The sequence below is a fragment of the Thalassophryne amazonica genome, chromosome 4 (genome assembly GCF_902500255.1).
Source record: "Thalassophryne amazonica chromosome 4, fThaAma1.1, whole genome shotgun sequence".
Lineage (NCBI taxonomy): Eukaryota > Metazoa > Chordata > Actinopteri > Batrachoidiformes > Batrachoididae > Thalassophryne > Thalassophryne amazonica.
Window position 1 is genome coordinate 129187782 of NC_047106.1, and position 16314 is coordinate 129204095.

At 40.1% G+C, this 16314-nt stretch overlaps 1 protein-coding gene across 1 annotated transcript in view; it reads right to left on the reverse strand.

Annotated features, from left to right (window-relative positions):
• Nucleotides 1-7499: 7499 nt before the first annotated feature.
• The window catches only part of ech1 (enoyl CoA hydratase 1, peroxisomal), a 55911-nt gene continuing 47096 nt past the window's right edge, over nt 7500-16314 (reverse strand). Inside the window, 11 exon segments of the mRNA XM_034168538.1 lie at nt 7500-7889; nt 7990-8094; nt 8096-8123; nt 8125-8139; nt 8245-8316; nt 8420-8490; nt 11842-11906; nt 14439-14459; nt 14462-14486; nt 14630-14674; nt 14676-14752. Of these exon segments, the coding sequence (XP_034024429.1) occupies nt 7560-7889; nt 7990-8094; nt 8096-8123; nt 8125-8139; nt 8245-8316; nt 8420-8490; nt 11842-11906; nt 14439-14459; nt 14462-14486; nt 14630-14674; nt 14676-14752 (854 nt within the window). The 3' untranslated portion in view covers nt 7500-7559.

A 16314-nucleotide genomic window follows, 5' to 3' on the forward strand; every position in this document is an offset into this window, starting at 1 on the left:
TTGTTTAGTCATAATTGATGCCTTCTCAAAATGGGTAGAATTGTTCCCTACAAAACATGCAGGTGCACTTACAGTGGCTAAGGCATTGTGCAAAGACATCATTCCATGATTTGGAATACCAGAAACAGTCTATTCAGATAATGGAGCGCATTTTGTTAATACAATAGTGCAATACGTAGGAGAAGCGCTACAGGTCAATCTCAAAAATCATTGTGCTTATCAACCACACAGTGCCGGATTAGTGGAAAGGACAAAGGGCACATAAAAGGGCGCAATAAAAATAAGATTAAGGAAATGTATAGAAGAGACAAAACAAACCTGGATTGAATGTTGGACCTAGTAAAATTGTATATGAGAATAACACCAACACCATCAGGGTTAACACCATTTGAGATACTTTATGGACGACCATATCGTCTACCAATTTTGACATGGATACTAAAACAGCAGATGAGGAACAAACATTAGCAAATTTTATGAAAAAGACATTAACACAGAAAGAGATAACTTAAACACATTTACTGCCGAATAATTTTGATCTTCCACAGGACGGCCTTCCAGTAGTCTAGCCAGGAGACTGGGTGTTCATCAGAGTCCAGTCCTCGTTGGGAAGGTCTATACCAAGTGCTGTTAACAACACCAACTGCAGTAAAGATAGCGGAGAGATCAACGTGGATACATCACTGTAAGATACAGCGTGTGTTGGCGGCCTCCACAGTGGAAGGGGAAGTCTGGCTACAAAGGGAGTCTATTTAATTAGCAATAGATTGTCTCAATGCCAGTGAAGCAGGGAGATCCTTGCACTATTAGGTGAGGTGGTTAACAACACTGTATCCTAGCAATCATGACTGAACTACAGCAGACCCCGGAGCGGCGTGCTCAGCGCCGCCGCTGCCGGACTGTTGGTAGGGCAGCCGGTTGCGTTGTGATCTTAGTGTGTTTCGTGCTCCTCGGATTCCTGGCCTGGTGGAATGGAATTACGTTACTAATTGTTATGTTTGTTCACAGATACCTATATCCTCAACACACCCAGCTCTGACGGCTAAACCGTACCCTGCTAGGGTGACAGAATGTCTTATCATACGGATGCATAATCAAACTGTATTTCGGGGGCAGCAGTTCTCAGCAAATCTGATAAGATGTAACACCACTTGCCTCAGTGCAACCACTTATATGATAGGGATTTCAACAGAGGACGTACAAGCGTGCCCAAGTGCTGCTCCATTGACTAGACTGAACGGAAATGCAAAAATATCATCACGTTAAATTGTCATCACAACGGCCATTCCCAATTTGCTTTTACGGGACAGGGAATAAAAATGTAGGTAAAATTAAGAAACGTCTGTGTACCCAAACGTATGTTTTATCAAATAATTTAAGCCTAACCAAAACATAATATGTGGATGGTACTTATCTTCATCACATTGGACGGGGATGTAATTATACAGGCTCCTGTCCATGGGGAACGGATGAATCATGTGCTTATGTTAGTAAGTTTTTGCTACCACCTATAATGGTACTCCGGTGTATGATGACATCTATTGGCTTTATGGTTCCAGACTGTACATGAGTCTCCCACCAAATTGGGGTGGTGTGTGTGCACCTACCCAGGTGACTGACCATACATATGTGGTAGGACCTCCACAGAGAAGAATGGCAGCACCAGACGGAGGAGATTGATATACCCAGATGTGTTACCACATGATCACATGTGGGGCTCGGATGTACTAAAGGACCAAAAAATTGTGGTCTGTAGGAGATAAAATAGCACATTCATTGTTCCCCTGGATAGGAGTGGGAAAAAATTCATTAATGATTGAAACTCTGAATTATCGATTGGGTCTGTTCATGAATGTAACTAAAAAAATAGTAGCAGCTCAAAACACTGAAATAGATGCTTTACGTACCATGGTGATGCAAAATCGCATGGTTTTAGACTTGCTTACTGGTTCACAGGGAGGAGTTTGTGTTCTGCTGAACACAACATGCTGTACTTTCATCCCAGACTCCATTCATTCAGTGGATATGCAGGACGCACTGGAAGAGCTGAATAAACTTCGTGATGCAATGCATAAAGACACCCTAGCCGTGAACCGGTGGAATCCCTGGTCCTGGTTGACTTCAGGACCATGTTGGCAGTTACTATTGAAAATGGTGACACCAGTTATTATAGTCCTAATTCTGATTGGACTTTGCATGTGCTGTGTGATCCCTTATATCAAAACAATGGTTGGCAAAATGGTGTCAAATACATTTGTACAGTGTAATCTGGCCTTCCAACAAACTATGCCAAAATATCAAGCATTGAAACAGTCAGACCTTAGTGGAGAAAACTGTAATGACTGTACTGAGAATTATGATGATATTGAAAAGCTCACAACTCCAGTTCAAGCTTGAACTGTTGACGTGATGAGTTAACACACTCTTAGCCTATGAAGCTTTAGCTGAAAAAGTAATAAGACAAGTGGTGTAGTCGAATAATACAGAAAAAACAGTTCATTTATACCAGTCGGTAGGAGTGATGTATGGTGGTGGTGTGGTGATAACAGAATCTTTGACAGACTGCCACGAAATGTGTCAGGTTATTGTGCATTAATATCATTATTGTTACCCATGACCCCTGAAGACGTTACGACATATGCAGCCTCTCTTATTCCTGAGGACTGGCAGAAAGGCATAGCCAGACATAGAGTAAAAAGAGATTGGAAAGGAGTAGGAAATCCAACATATATTGACGCAATAGGAGTCCCCAGAGGAGTGCTGACGAGTATAAACTGGTTGATCAAATAGCAGCTGGATTCGAATCTTCCATCTGTTGGTGGTGTTTCAATTAATAAAAACGTGGACAGAATAGATTAAGTTAATAAACTAACTAACTAAGCTGGGTGATGCCTACTGTATGTTTAACAGGTGATAAACAGGTGGGAAATGTTAAGGATTTTATATATATATATATATGTTATCGCTGTTAAACATTTGTACCTTCGTCTTCTTTCTTATGAAAACGGTGTTGTGCTGTTTGCACTTCACCCTGAGAATGTATGTGTTATTCAACCTTGTTTTAGCTTTGTCTTCTTTCTCATGAGAACGGTGTTGTGCTGTTTTGCACCTGTCTTAACCAAGCCTGAGAATTCAATTTTGTTTTAGCACTCTGGGGTCAATCTGAGCTGGGAATGAAGGGCTGGATGTACTTATTATTATAATATAACTTTGTTTTCGCAGCCTCTAACGACATGGGAGTAAGAGAACGTTTTGACTGTTGTGATGTGGTGCTTAGTGTGAAGGAGTGTGAAGGACAGGACACTTCAGGCAGATGCAGAACAGCTGATAACTGCAACAGACAAACGAGATGTGCTGACCTGTGTAAAAGAAAGTGTCCTTCCTTACAGCTGCACTTATTGACGTATGCGTTTATGTTACGGGAAGAAACTTGTCTTGCGTCATCACCCCCACCCTTAGGACAAGTTTTTTGTTTATGTGATGAGGGCGTCTCTTAATAAAAAGAGCGGAAAAGCAGGCCAGACTTTAGTGTAGCCTTGGTGTACAGCCTGGCCGCACTCCGCGCGTAAAATTTGACTTTCTGTCTCACTGGTGTTTCTTGACTCTGTTTGTCTTGTTAAAGGTTTTAAAAATGTTTGGAGGAGAAAATACCCAACAGCAGCGCAGTGCCTTTAATACCTATGGCATGCTCTAATCTCTGTAATAAAATTTTATGGTCAACAGTATCAAAAGCAGCACTGAGGTCTAACAGAACAAGCACAGAGATGAGTCCACTGTCCGAGGCCATAAGAAGATCATTTGTAACCTTCACTAATGCTGTTTCTGTACTATGATGAATTCTAAAACCTGACTGAAACTCTTCAAATAGACCATTCCTCTGCAGATGATCAGTTAGCTGTTTTACAACTACCCTTTCAAGAATTTTTGAGAGAAAAGGAAGGTTGGAGATTGGCCTATAATTAGCTAAGATAGCTGGGTCAAGTGATGGCTTTTTAAGTAATGGTTTAATTACTGCCACCTTAAAAGCCTGTGGTACATAGCCAACTAACAAAGATAGATTGATCATATTTAAGATCGAAGCATTAAAATAATGGTAGGGCTTCCTGAGCAGCCTGGTAGGAATGGGGTCTAATAAACATGTTGATGGTTTGGATGAAGTAACTAATGAAAATAACTCAGACAGAACAATCGGAGAGAATGAGTCTAACCAAATACCGGCATCACTGAAAGCAGCCAAAGATAACGATACGTCTTTGGGATGGTATGAGTAATTTTTTCTCTAATAGTTAAAATTTTGTTAGCAAGAAAGTCCATGAAGTCATTACTAGTTAAAGTTAATGGAATACTCAGCTCAATAGAGCTCTGACTCTTTGTCAGCCTGGCTACAGTGCTGAAAAGAACCTGGGGTTGTTCTTATTTTCTTCAATTAGTGATGAGTAGAAAGATGTCCTAGCTTTACAGAGGGCTTTTTTATAGAGCAACAGACTCTTTTTCCAGGCTAAGTGAAGATCTTCTAAATTAGTGAGACGCCATTTCCTCTCCAACTTACGGGTTATCTGCTTTAAGCTACGAGTTTCTGAGTTTATACCACGGAGTCAGGCACTTCTGATTTAAAGCTCTCTTTTTCAGAGGAGCTACAGCATCCAAAGTTGTCTTCAATGACGATGTAAAACTATTGACGAGATACTCTATCTCACTTACAGAGTTTAGGTAGCTACTCTGCACTGTGTTGGTATATGGCATTAGAGAACATAAAGAAGGACATCATATCCTTAAACCTAGTTACAGCGCTTTCTGAAAGACTTCTAGTGTAATGAAACTTATTCCCCACTGCTGGGTAGTTCCATCAGAGTAAATGTAAATGTTATTAAGAAATGATCAGACAGCAGGGAGTTTTCAGGGAATACTGTTAAGTCTTCTATTTCCATACCATAAGTCAGAACAAGATCTAAGATATGATTAAAGTGGTGGGTGGACCAAGCCAATAGAGTCTAATAATAGATTAAATGCAGTGTTGAGGCTGTCATTCTCAGCATCTGTGTGGATGTTAAAATCGCCCACTATAATTATCTTATCTGAGCTAAGCACTAGTCAGACAAAAGGTCTGAAAATCACAGAGAAACTCCAGTAACGACCCAGGTGGACGATAGATAATAACAAATAAAACTGGTTTTTTGGGACTTCCAATTTGGATGGACAAGACTAATAGTCAAGCTTTCAAATGAATTAAAGCTCTGTCTGGGTTTTTGATAATTAATAAGCTGGAATGGAAGATTGCTGCTAATCCTCCGCCCCGGCCCGTGCTACGAGCGTTCTGACAGTTAGTGTGACTCGGGGGTGTTGACTCATTTAAACTAACATATTCATCCTGCTGTAACCAGGTTTCTGTAAGGCAGAATAATCAATATGTTGATCAATTATTATATTATTTACCAACAGGGACTTAGAAGAGAGAGACCTAATGTTTAATAGACCACATTTAACTGTTTAGTCTGTGGTGCAGTTGAAGGTGCTATATTATTTTTTCTTTTTGAATTTTTATGCTTAAATAGATTTTTTGCTGGTTATTGGTAGTCTGGGAGCAGGCACCGTCTCTACGGGGATGGGGTAGTGAGGGGATGGCAGGGGGAGAGAAGCTGCAGAGAGGAGTGTAAGACTACACTCTGCTTCCTGGTCCCAACCCTGGATAGTCACAGTTTGGAGGATTTAAGAAAATTGGCAGATTTCTAGAAATGAGAGCTGCTCCATCCAAAGTGGGATGGGTGCCATCTCTCCTAACAAGACCAGGTTTTCCCCAGAAGCTTTGCCAATTATCTATGAAGCCCACCTCATTTTTACACCCCTAATAATGCCGTGATAATCTCAATGTGTCGGATCAGTTTCCTCACTACATGCGTTATATAACCATGGTTGTTCATCATATATTCGCTATATATTATTAATATATCCGTAATTCATACTGGGACATTTGTCATTTTTGGCCATTTTTGTTGCGGACAACGGACGCCCGCAATTTGTATACTCAATTCATGCGCAATTAATCCTCTCCCCAGTGGGAGAGGGCCCTTACATGTAAAACAGACCTTCATAGGTGATGGGCCAGACCCCTGCAAAGTGGTCATGTCATTACCACCTAGGGTGGCAGGACCTACCACCCATAATTTACTAGGGATATTTCTAATTAGCTAGTGATACATACGATATCCCAAGCTAATATTTACAGTAAACATTTAGAAATGCACCAGTCATATTGGAAAGTATATCATCTTACTTGTCTGCTTATAAAAATGCCAAAAATGTATAATTTAGATGATCTGACTAGATGTTATGGGGTAAAAATAGCAAAACTGGTCACACAGGTCCACTTTTGACAACTGTACAAGCTGAAATTGATCATTTTTACCCCATAACTCCAAAACATTCAGTCATAGGTAGTCCAAACTATACCCCTTTGAAATCTCTGTGATTACACAAATAATACTTCTCAATATAATTGGAGCATTTATAAATTTTGAACCTTGTGCAGTCCGTTACTGACCCGAACCTGGCTTCCGCTACCACCCTGGGATTAATATCTAAACAAATAAGTGACAGAAATGCCATACAGTATCAAACGTTTTGCCACCCTGGGTGGTAGTGATCAACCTGTTTGGCCCATAGCCTATTAGTTTGCAATTTATGAATTCTTGTTGCTAATCTCAAGGTCCTGATTGGTGAAGCCACTCTTGGTTGTTTATATTTAGCACTGTGACCATATTAAGACCTCACATGTTATGGCATGCCCAAGTTGCATGCCACACAGTGGATTAGTGGTTAGCACTGTTGCCTCACAGCATGAGGTCATGGGATCGATTCCTACCTGTGGCCATTCTGTGTGATGTTTGCATGTTCTCCCCGTGTTTGCGTGGGTTCCCTCCTGGTTCTCTGGCTCCCTCACAGAAACTAAGACATGCAGGTTAGGGGGATTGGAAACTTTAAAAAGAAAAGGTCCAGGTCTCCCTTTTAAAAGAGATCTTGATCTCAATAGGAGTAACCTGATTTAAGCAAAGGTTAAATGAAAACAAAAAATTAGTTAAGGTGATGAAGAAATCAGTGTCACCCAGACTCTACTGAGTGATATAGGGACAACCCAATTAAAATGCCCAAACGGGGAATGACTGAAGCTTGCGTCGAAGCAGACCTCTTGTGACTGCACTGTGCCTCGGGGTAAAATCTGTGCCATCCTCTGAACATCAATACTACACAGCAGATCATCTGAATCTTCCGGAAGGATCAGGTCCAAGTGTCACTGTGACACCTTCAACCTCTTCATGGTGCTGTAGTCCAAAAACCTTTGGTGTCCAAACATATATGGACAAGTCAAAATTACATTCTTTGAGTCAGACATAATTAGTCAAACTGTAATAATTAGTCACACTGGAATTCTACAAGGAGATAAATGACTTTTAGACATTAATCATGAAATGAAAAATGTTTGCAACAGTTTTGCCCACTTCTATTGTCAGGTTCTGAACTAACCAGTCCACGTTTTTATGGGATTAAAACATTTCTAATGATTTTCACGCGGAATTGGAAGAGATTGTTGAAAATAAACAACTTGGTTTGATGTAGAGACTGATCTCTGCATCAAACCTGCATGTGATGACGTTCAGTGTTTCGCTGTCCGCAGTGAAAGATAAGAGTTTGGATGAGTTTTCAATAAGTACCTTTAATAGCAGGACTTGATTGGATGCATTAAAAACAGAAAACGGAATTTTGAAGTTCTTTGGTGCAGGGAGCTCAGAGTCAAGCTTTGAGAAAACAATGGTCTTGGGACTTTTCTTCTCCATGGCAGCTTGAGCGGACTTCATCACGTCGTGTGTCTGCAGCATGCTCATGTTCCACGTGGCCTACAGAAACAGGAGTGGAGGTCAGTGTCTGAACTGTACCCATTTGAAAAGATCATGGTGTGATGTGACAGAAGGTGAAGCTGGTGTTTGATTTTCTCACCATGTAGTTTAAGCCTTCCTCCACACTGTGGTCTCTGGAGTAAAGGAGGTTGATTTTGGTGCCCTGTACAGCTACAGGGCTGCGACTGGCGATCTCTGCAGCCATGCTCCAGCACTCCACCCATCATGGCTTCTTATTGGAAACACTCGGCTGGACAGGAAGGAAACTCCAAAGTATAACATCATTCAAAGTCAGACAAAAACCGAATGAACCAAAACTGGACATGGATGTTAGCATCAGATCGGCCATGTTTACCTGACCAATCCACTGCTCTTAGCTTCATCTGCGTACATCTTCCTGGCGGTCAGAGCGAGCTCGTTCACGAGGCTGCGGGCAGCAAAACACTGAACATCATCGTATGCAGGTTTGACTTTTTAACAGAAAATAGAGTGGGGGATAAACCTCCATGATCACAAACCGTTCTGTGTACCTGCGGCTGCCAATGACCTTAGGAAGCCTCTGCAGAGTTCCAACATCTGCTGCAATTCCAATGTCTACTTCCTGTAAAACAAAAAGTCCATGACATGACAGTCGTCTTACAGTATTGGGACAACAAAGCCATTTTATTTGTTTGTGCTATGAAGTGAAGGCTTGAGTTTTAGGAAAGATAAGAGTTTAGGATGCACCGGCAATGCAGCAGAGTACTGTAATTGCTTACAGCCGTGTTCATAATTTACATACCCTGGCAGAATTTTTGATTTTTTAGCCATTTCTCAGAGAATATAAATAACAGTTTTCAACACTGATGGTTAGTGGTTGTGTGAAGCCATTTATTAGCCATTTACAACTGTTTACTCTTTTTAAATCATGACAACAAAAACTACCCAAATGACTGTGATCAAAGTTTCCATACACAGTAAATTTTTCTGAGTAAAATATACTCTTCCGTGGTAACATTTAATCCCAGTCTAAATAGAGTAAAATACAATCTATTATAGAGTGAAATCAGCTCTACCATCTTGTCAAATCAAGTGCTTCTACTCCAATAAAAGTTGATTCTACACTGTGATATAGTTGATTTAGCACTGTGATAGAGTAAATTTAACTCAATTTGGACTGGTACCAAACGTTATCCCAGCAGAGTAAATTTTACTCTGCAAATTTACTATGTGCCCTGGTGATTTTGGCCGGATAACATGCACACAAGTTGACACAAATGGGTTTGAAAGGCTACTAAAAGTAACCATCCTCACCTGTGATCTGTTTGCTTGTAATCAGTGCATGTGTATAAAAGGTCAGTGAGTTTCTGGGCTCCTGACAGACCCTTGCATCTTTCATCCAGTGCTGCACTGACGTTTCTGGTGTCTGAGTCATGGGGAAAGCAAACAAATTGTCAAAGGATCTTGGGCAAAAGGTAACTGAACTGTATAAAACAGGAAAGGGATATAGAAAGATATCCAAGAGACTGAAAATACCAATCAGCAGGGTTCAAACTCTAAGCAAGCAGTGGAAAATGAGGGAAACCAAACCACGGTCAGGTGGACCAACAAAAATTTCAGCAACAACTGCCAGGAAAATTGTCAGGGATGCAAAGAAAAACCCACAAATAACTTTAGCTGAAATACAGGACTCTCTGATGCACAATAAAGAGAAGAAAAAATGGGCTGTATGAAGAAAGCCCATTACTATGCAAATGCCACAAAGTATCCCTCTTACAATATGCCAAACAGCACAGAGACAAGCCTCAGAATTTCTGGAACAAAGTCATCTGGAGTGATGAAACCAAAACTGAACTTTTTAGCCACAACCATAAATGTTACATTTGGAGAGGCGTCAACAAAGCCTATGATGGCAAGTACACCTTTCCTACTGTGAAGCATGGAGGTGGCTTGTTGATGTTTTGGGGATGTGTGAGGTGTAAAGGAAATTTGGTCAAAATTGATGGCAGGATGAATGCAGCATGTTATCAGAAAATACTGGAGAAAAATTTGCACTCATCAGCCCAGAAGCTGCACATGGGTTGTACTTGGACATTCCAACATGACAACGATCCAAAACAAGGCCAGTTCGACCTGTCATTGGCTATAGCAGAATAAAGTGTAGGTTCTGGAGTGGCCATCTCAGTCTCTTCACCTCAATATCATTGAGCTCTGAAATGTGCAGTTCATGTAAGACAGCCCAGGAATTTACAGGAACTGCAGGCTTTTTGCTGAGAAGAATGGGCAGCTTTACTATGAGAGAAAATAAAGAGCCTCATCCACAACTACTGCAAAAGACTCCAAGCTATCATTGATGTTAAAGGTGCCAACACACGGTATTAAGAACTGGGGTATATAAACTTTTGATCAGGGCCATCTGGGTAGTTTCTGTTGTCATTATGATTTAAAAAGGGTAAACACAGTTGTCTGACAATAAATGGCTTCACCCAACCAATAACTATGAGTGAAAAAAAAGGTTTTTGTGTTATCATTCATGTTCTCTGAAAAATAGCAAAAAAAAAAAAAAAAAATCAAAAATTCCATGCCAGGGTACGTAAACATATGAGCACAACTGTATGTGCATATGGACAGAATAACTTAAAGGTATGAGACAAACATGGTACAAATATTCATTGGGTGAGTATTTTGAGATTAATCATTGGACCACATTGGCCAAAACCTTCAAAAATAGAGTCAAGAAAACATTTTTCAAGCTGTCTCCACAACCAATAGGACTAGAAGTGGTCCAAATATTAGATCGATCAGCTAATCAGTTGTCATAATGTGATATACGGCACATTATGTATGGTCGTGACACACTGACCAGTCATCTAAGGTGACGACGGAATATCTTTGGTACTAGGTCTCTTCAGAGCATCCTTGGGTACCACTGCATTGCTTAGGAACTGCTTAGGAAGCATTGCTTCCAGAAACTGTCCTGTGCACCAGCAACATTTCCTTTATGTTCGTTTTGTGAATTGTTCTGTAATTTGTATCTGTAGCATGGCCCAAGCAGAGGGTCACCCCCTTTGAGGCTGGTCTGCTTGAGGTTTCTTCCTCAGAGGGAGTTTTCCTTACCACTGTTGCCCTGGGGGTAGGTAAGGTTAGACCTTACTTGTGTGAAGCGCCTTGAGGCAACATTGTTGTGATTTGGCACTATATAAATGAAAATAAATTGAAATTGAAATTAGGAAGGAGTATCACTATCAATGTAAGGGAACAACAGCTACTGTACAATATTTTGGCCATGTGGTGCAGGACCCCGGCAGCTGGAGAAGGCCAAAGAACATGGGGCCACCCATGTTCCACTTGGCTGTGGCAAAGGGGGTTTTGAATAAATGGTTAACATCCAGAACTTGGGGGCAATTCTGTGGTGGTGGATGTGTTGATTATCACTAGATGGCAGTGTGTATTCAAAAAAGGGTTCCAAGGAAGTGGATTGTGCTTTAAGAGCTTCTTTGAATAGACTGCCATCTAGTGGGTAAAACAAAAATGCCAAATACTTCATGAAGCCTCACATGGTTATCACTACCAAAAACTGGGTTGTGTACCATGAAATAACTGACATTTGCAACACTAGCTATTGATGATATTATGTTCAGATATTTGTGTTTTGCATAATCACATAAAAAAACATTAAAACATCAGGGAGAATGTTCAGGATATGAAAACTAGATCCTCAAACTGATAAACATTTCAAGTGATAGTATTGGGTCTTTTTAGTTGTGTGTTTTGTTCTATTCGTGTATCAGGAAACCTGACAGGAATGTACCATGATATGAAAGGTACAGTGATCTTGAAACGATGTGTTCTGGTGTACTGTTACACTGCTAATTTCTACCAAGTTTATTCAAGAACCTTTGCATTTCTGGTATTATTTTCTACTCTAATAATCCTAATGCTGCTGGATCAATAAGGTTTATCTTGTACATACCTTAACCTGGAACCAGGCATCCTGGGTACACAGGCGAATATCACAGGCAGTGATCAGGTCGACACCTGCCAGAGTTCATATTAACCACAGTAAACAAAGTGTCTCTCTTTTCTCAATCAGAGGACATAACGTCCATGATTTCCAAAAACAATTTGAAATGTGGACTCATCAGACCACAGCACACTTTTCCACTTTGCGTCTGTCCATTTCAAATGAGCTCGGGCCCAGAGAAGGCGGTGGTGTTTCTGGATGTTGTTGATGTATGGCTTTCACTTTGCATGATAGAGTTTTAACTTGCACTTGTAGAGGTAGCGACGAACTGTGTTAACTGACAATGGTTTTCTGAAGTGTCCCTGTGTTCCTAAGATCTTTTACACAATGATGTCGGTTTTTAATGCAATGCAGTCTGAGGGATCGAAGGTCACGGGCATTCAATGTTGGTTTTCGGCCTTGCCGCTGACGTGTAGAAAGTTCTCCAGATTCTCTGAATCTTATGATTATATTATGGACTGTTGATGATGGAATCCCTAAATTCCTTGCAACTGAATGTTGAGAAACATTGTTCTTAAACTGTTGGCCTATTTTTTGACGCAGTTGTTCACAAAGTGGTGATCCTCGCCTCATCTTTGCTTTGTGAAAGGCTGAGACATTTGGGGATGCTCCTTTTATACCCCAATTATGACATTTACCTGTTTCCAATTAGGTGTTCTTTGAGCATTCATCAACTTTCCCAGTCTTTTGTTGCCTCATCCCAACTTTTCATTTCAAAATGAGCAAATATTTGCACAAAAACAATAACGTTTATCAGTCTGAACATTAAATATCTTGTCTCTGTGGTGGATTTAATTGAATATAGGTTGAATAGGATTTGCAGATCATTGTATTCTGTTTGTTTTTATTTACATTTCACACAATGTCCCAACTTCATTGGAATTGGGGTTGTACCAATGAGACCATTCCAAACTTGACATGCCGCCATACAATAACATTTTTCTGTCAAACTTTTTTTTTTTTTTTTTTTTTTTGCGTAGACCACAATTTTGATAACTTTTTATTTATTTTCACTACTGGTTTAAAAAGACAAATTACAAAACCGCAGTACAAGTCTAACAAAATTGGGTCAAAGAATAGGGGCGCCCCCTAATGGGCATCATGCCTGCAAAAGTGTTTACAAATAATAACTATGCGAATTGCCCATGGGGACCTAAAGGCTCTCAATTTGGTAGTGTTTATAAAATATGTAGCTGACATTTTTCAAGGATGGTAATAAATTGTGCAGTTTCTACAATGAGTTGGAATGGCGTGTCAGTCCAGAATGTTTTTAGAACCTTAGACCTCAACAGTTTTTTTGAAGAAGAATTCAACCCTTTAATTTCCTTTAAATTACTTTATTTTTTAATGTTACTTTACTGTCTTAAGGTATTGTTATATACACACTATTATTATTATTATTATTACTATCAGCATTATTATTATTACCATTTTATTTTTACTTCTATTTTGTCATTTGATTAAGTGGAACACAATGGAAATACGTGTTTTTACTTTCTTGTGTCATTCATGCATTTCAATTCTAACGCATTACAATTATATTATGTACTTACATTGAACTTACGAAATAAATTACACACTCACACTTTTAATATATAGGTGATTTACTACCCCCCTGCTAGATTGGCGTGCGAGTCCAGGATGTAAATATCAATGTCCATTGCTTATTGTTGTAAGCTAATATATGTCGCGTCTCTAAAATTACTCCTATCAAAGTTCGGTTTCGCGCCGATCATCCTTGACACAAATACATAAGCATACCAAACAGCAAATGTCAGCTCTTGCATGTTTGTTGCGTGATCAAACATTGCGTGCACGCACAGCACACACATAGCTGTTTCCCTTGTCTGTATTCTGCTATATGTAGCAGAATATGTTAGCTCTCCCAGCATGTGCATGATTAAAGTTGCACACACCACAGCTGTTTGTGTTTTCTGCGTTCTGCCAGTATGCAGGTGCTTTTAATTTGACAAGCAAATGGTGGCAGAAGCCATTAAAAGCACTACATATTTCACTCATGGTGTCAACATGACACTTAACTCACTCATGGTAGCAAAAACGTAACACTTAACTGACTAAACCAAGTGAACTACAAAACACAATAAATCAATAATACTAGGAACATGGTAAACATTAAGCACAATAACAACATTTAAAACCCCAAAACCTCAACTGCCATGGTGCATTGTAGCACAACGCCCATTGTTTATTGGTGAGCTATTATCACTAAGTTCTCAAAAATATTTGTCCTATCCAACTTTCCGTTTTCGCAGCGTTCATCCTTGACCCAAAATACATAAGCATACCAAATGGCAAATATCAGCTCTCCCCAGTTTTTTGCGTGATCAAGCCACATGCACACACGCATGCACGCACGCACACACACACACACACACACACACACACACAACTTGACATAAATAATAATATTCATAAAAATGTAATGTTGGCAGGTCTTGAACAAAGAATTACTTTAAGAATCTACCATTCTTCAGTAGTACAGATATGCATCAAACCAACTTAAAACAACATAATAAAAGTCCTACCCCCTCCAACACAGGCTCCGGGACGGCAACCAGCAAAGGTTTCGGGCACTAGAGGTAATACAAAGTTACCTATAATGAAACCCATCACGACCAAGAGATTATAGGTCTGCACAAACTCTCTAAATCATGTTTGACTGGTCTTAGAAGAAGAGATTCCCCGTGTAATAAACAGTCATGCTCTTCATGCTAACCTTTTCTATAACGGAGAATGTTTCTTGGAATTTTGCAACAGTTTTTTCTGATGTTCCAGGAATCTCTGGCAGTGTCGTTGCCTTCTGGTTGGAGAATACTGGCCATATCCATTAAGTCAATACCTGGACAGTCACAGAGCACAAAATAATAAAATATACATCAACCACAAAATATTTAAAAGGCACATATAAACTGCTTCATGAATGTTTAATACAAACACATACACAAAACTTTATTTCATGAAGCATTCTTGAATTATTAATTATCATATCTGTATGCTGTCCTGTTTGTGTAACCACAAGGCATACACATTCTGTATGACTGTTGGAAAAAAATTGTTTTATTCTAACGAATATATGATTTTTTTTTATTATTCTTCCCTATGGTGAATTCTGGGAGGGGCCGTGTAGCGCACACATGCATGTTTCACACGCCATGGTGTTGTGGGACATAATTCCCATGTCAGTGTCCCACTCTAGGTTAAACCTTTTCGCACATAAATGTCAGCCACTTAAAATTACATTGTGTTTCCTGCCTTATGCATGTTGATGAACCAAACCTGCATATGTTAAACCTGTTCACATGTAAATGTCTGCCACTCAAGGTTCCACTGTGCTCCTCGCCTGGCATGTTCATGAGCCAAGGCGCACACCTGTTTTCCCAGCCGGTCCCCTGCCGGGCGGTGTTCTGTTACTTGTTTCCAAAAATGTCTCGATAATGTGTATGCAAACTTTAATCACTCACTATATTGTACTAAGCACAAACAACCATCTGCACCTGCTGTTTACGTCATCAGCCGGCCCGCCCTTTGTGTTTCACTGCCAAGCCCCTGCAGACTATGAAGCTGAGCCGAACCTTACGGCTCAGTCACACAGCATATGACAATTGCTGAATAAAGGAATATAAGTAAAAAAGTCACAAATCATTGAGAAAAGGTGGACGAAGGAGCTTTATCACTGAATAGCCTGTGAATCAACAGCACAAAAGGGACGAAAGAGGAACAAAATGAAAACGAAGCTAACGTTGATCTCCATGCATTAAACAAATGCGCCTGGAGCCACTGCTGGAGCAGTGTGTGTCTACATCGCTGCGTCCCAGGACTCGGTGCAGAGACGGAGCCCAGCTGCAAACAGAAGTGCGTGATCTGTCCTGCTGTGGAGATCTGTGTGCATGTCAGAGGATCCACCTGCTCTGGTTCCTCGTACAGAACAAAAGACAGATCATTTCCTTCATCATCAGAATCCTCACTGTCTAGTTCAGACTCTGGCGACATGCTGTGCACTCCATCTTGCTCCAATTAAAAAAAAAAAAACTGAAGCACTTGCTCAATATTCACAAGATGCTTCATTTTTTACAAAACAAACAAACAAAAACACCACCACACTAACCCACACACACCCAAATATACACACTGCAAAACACACCAAATATTTCTCAAATGGATTTCTCAAATGGATGAACTTGAACAATATACTAGAAAAGGATGATGTTATAATAACTGGTTTGGAAACAAAACATCGGTCGTACGCAAGGGTGGTGGATTCTGGTGGAGCCAGTGGGGAGGATGCACCACCTGAAGAATACAAACACTAGAACAGCAAGTTACAAATTTTTTTAAATCAAAAAGGTGTTGTCATACATCAAGACACTATTTCAGACTGTCACACAATTCCATCCAAAGACA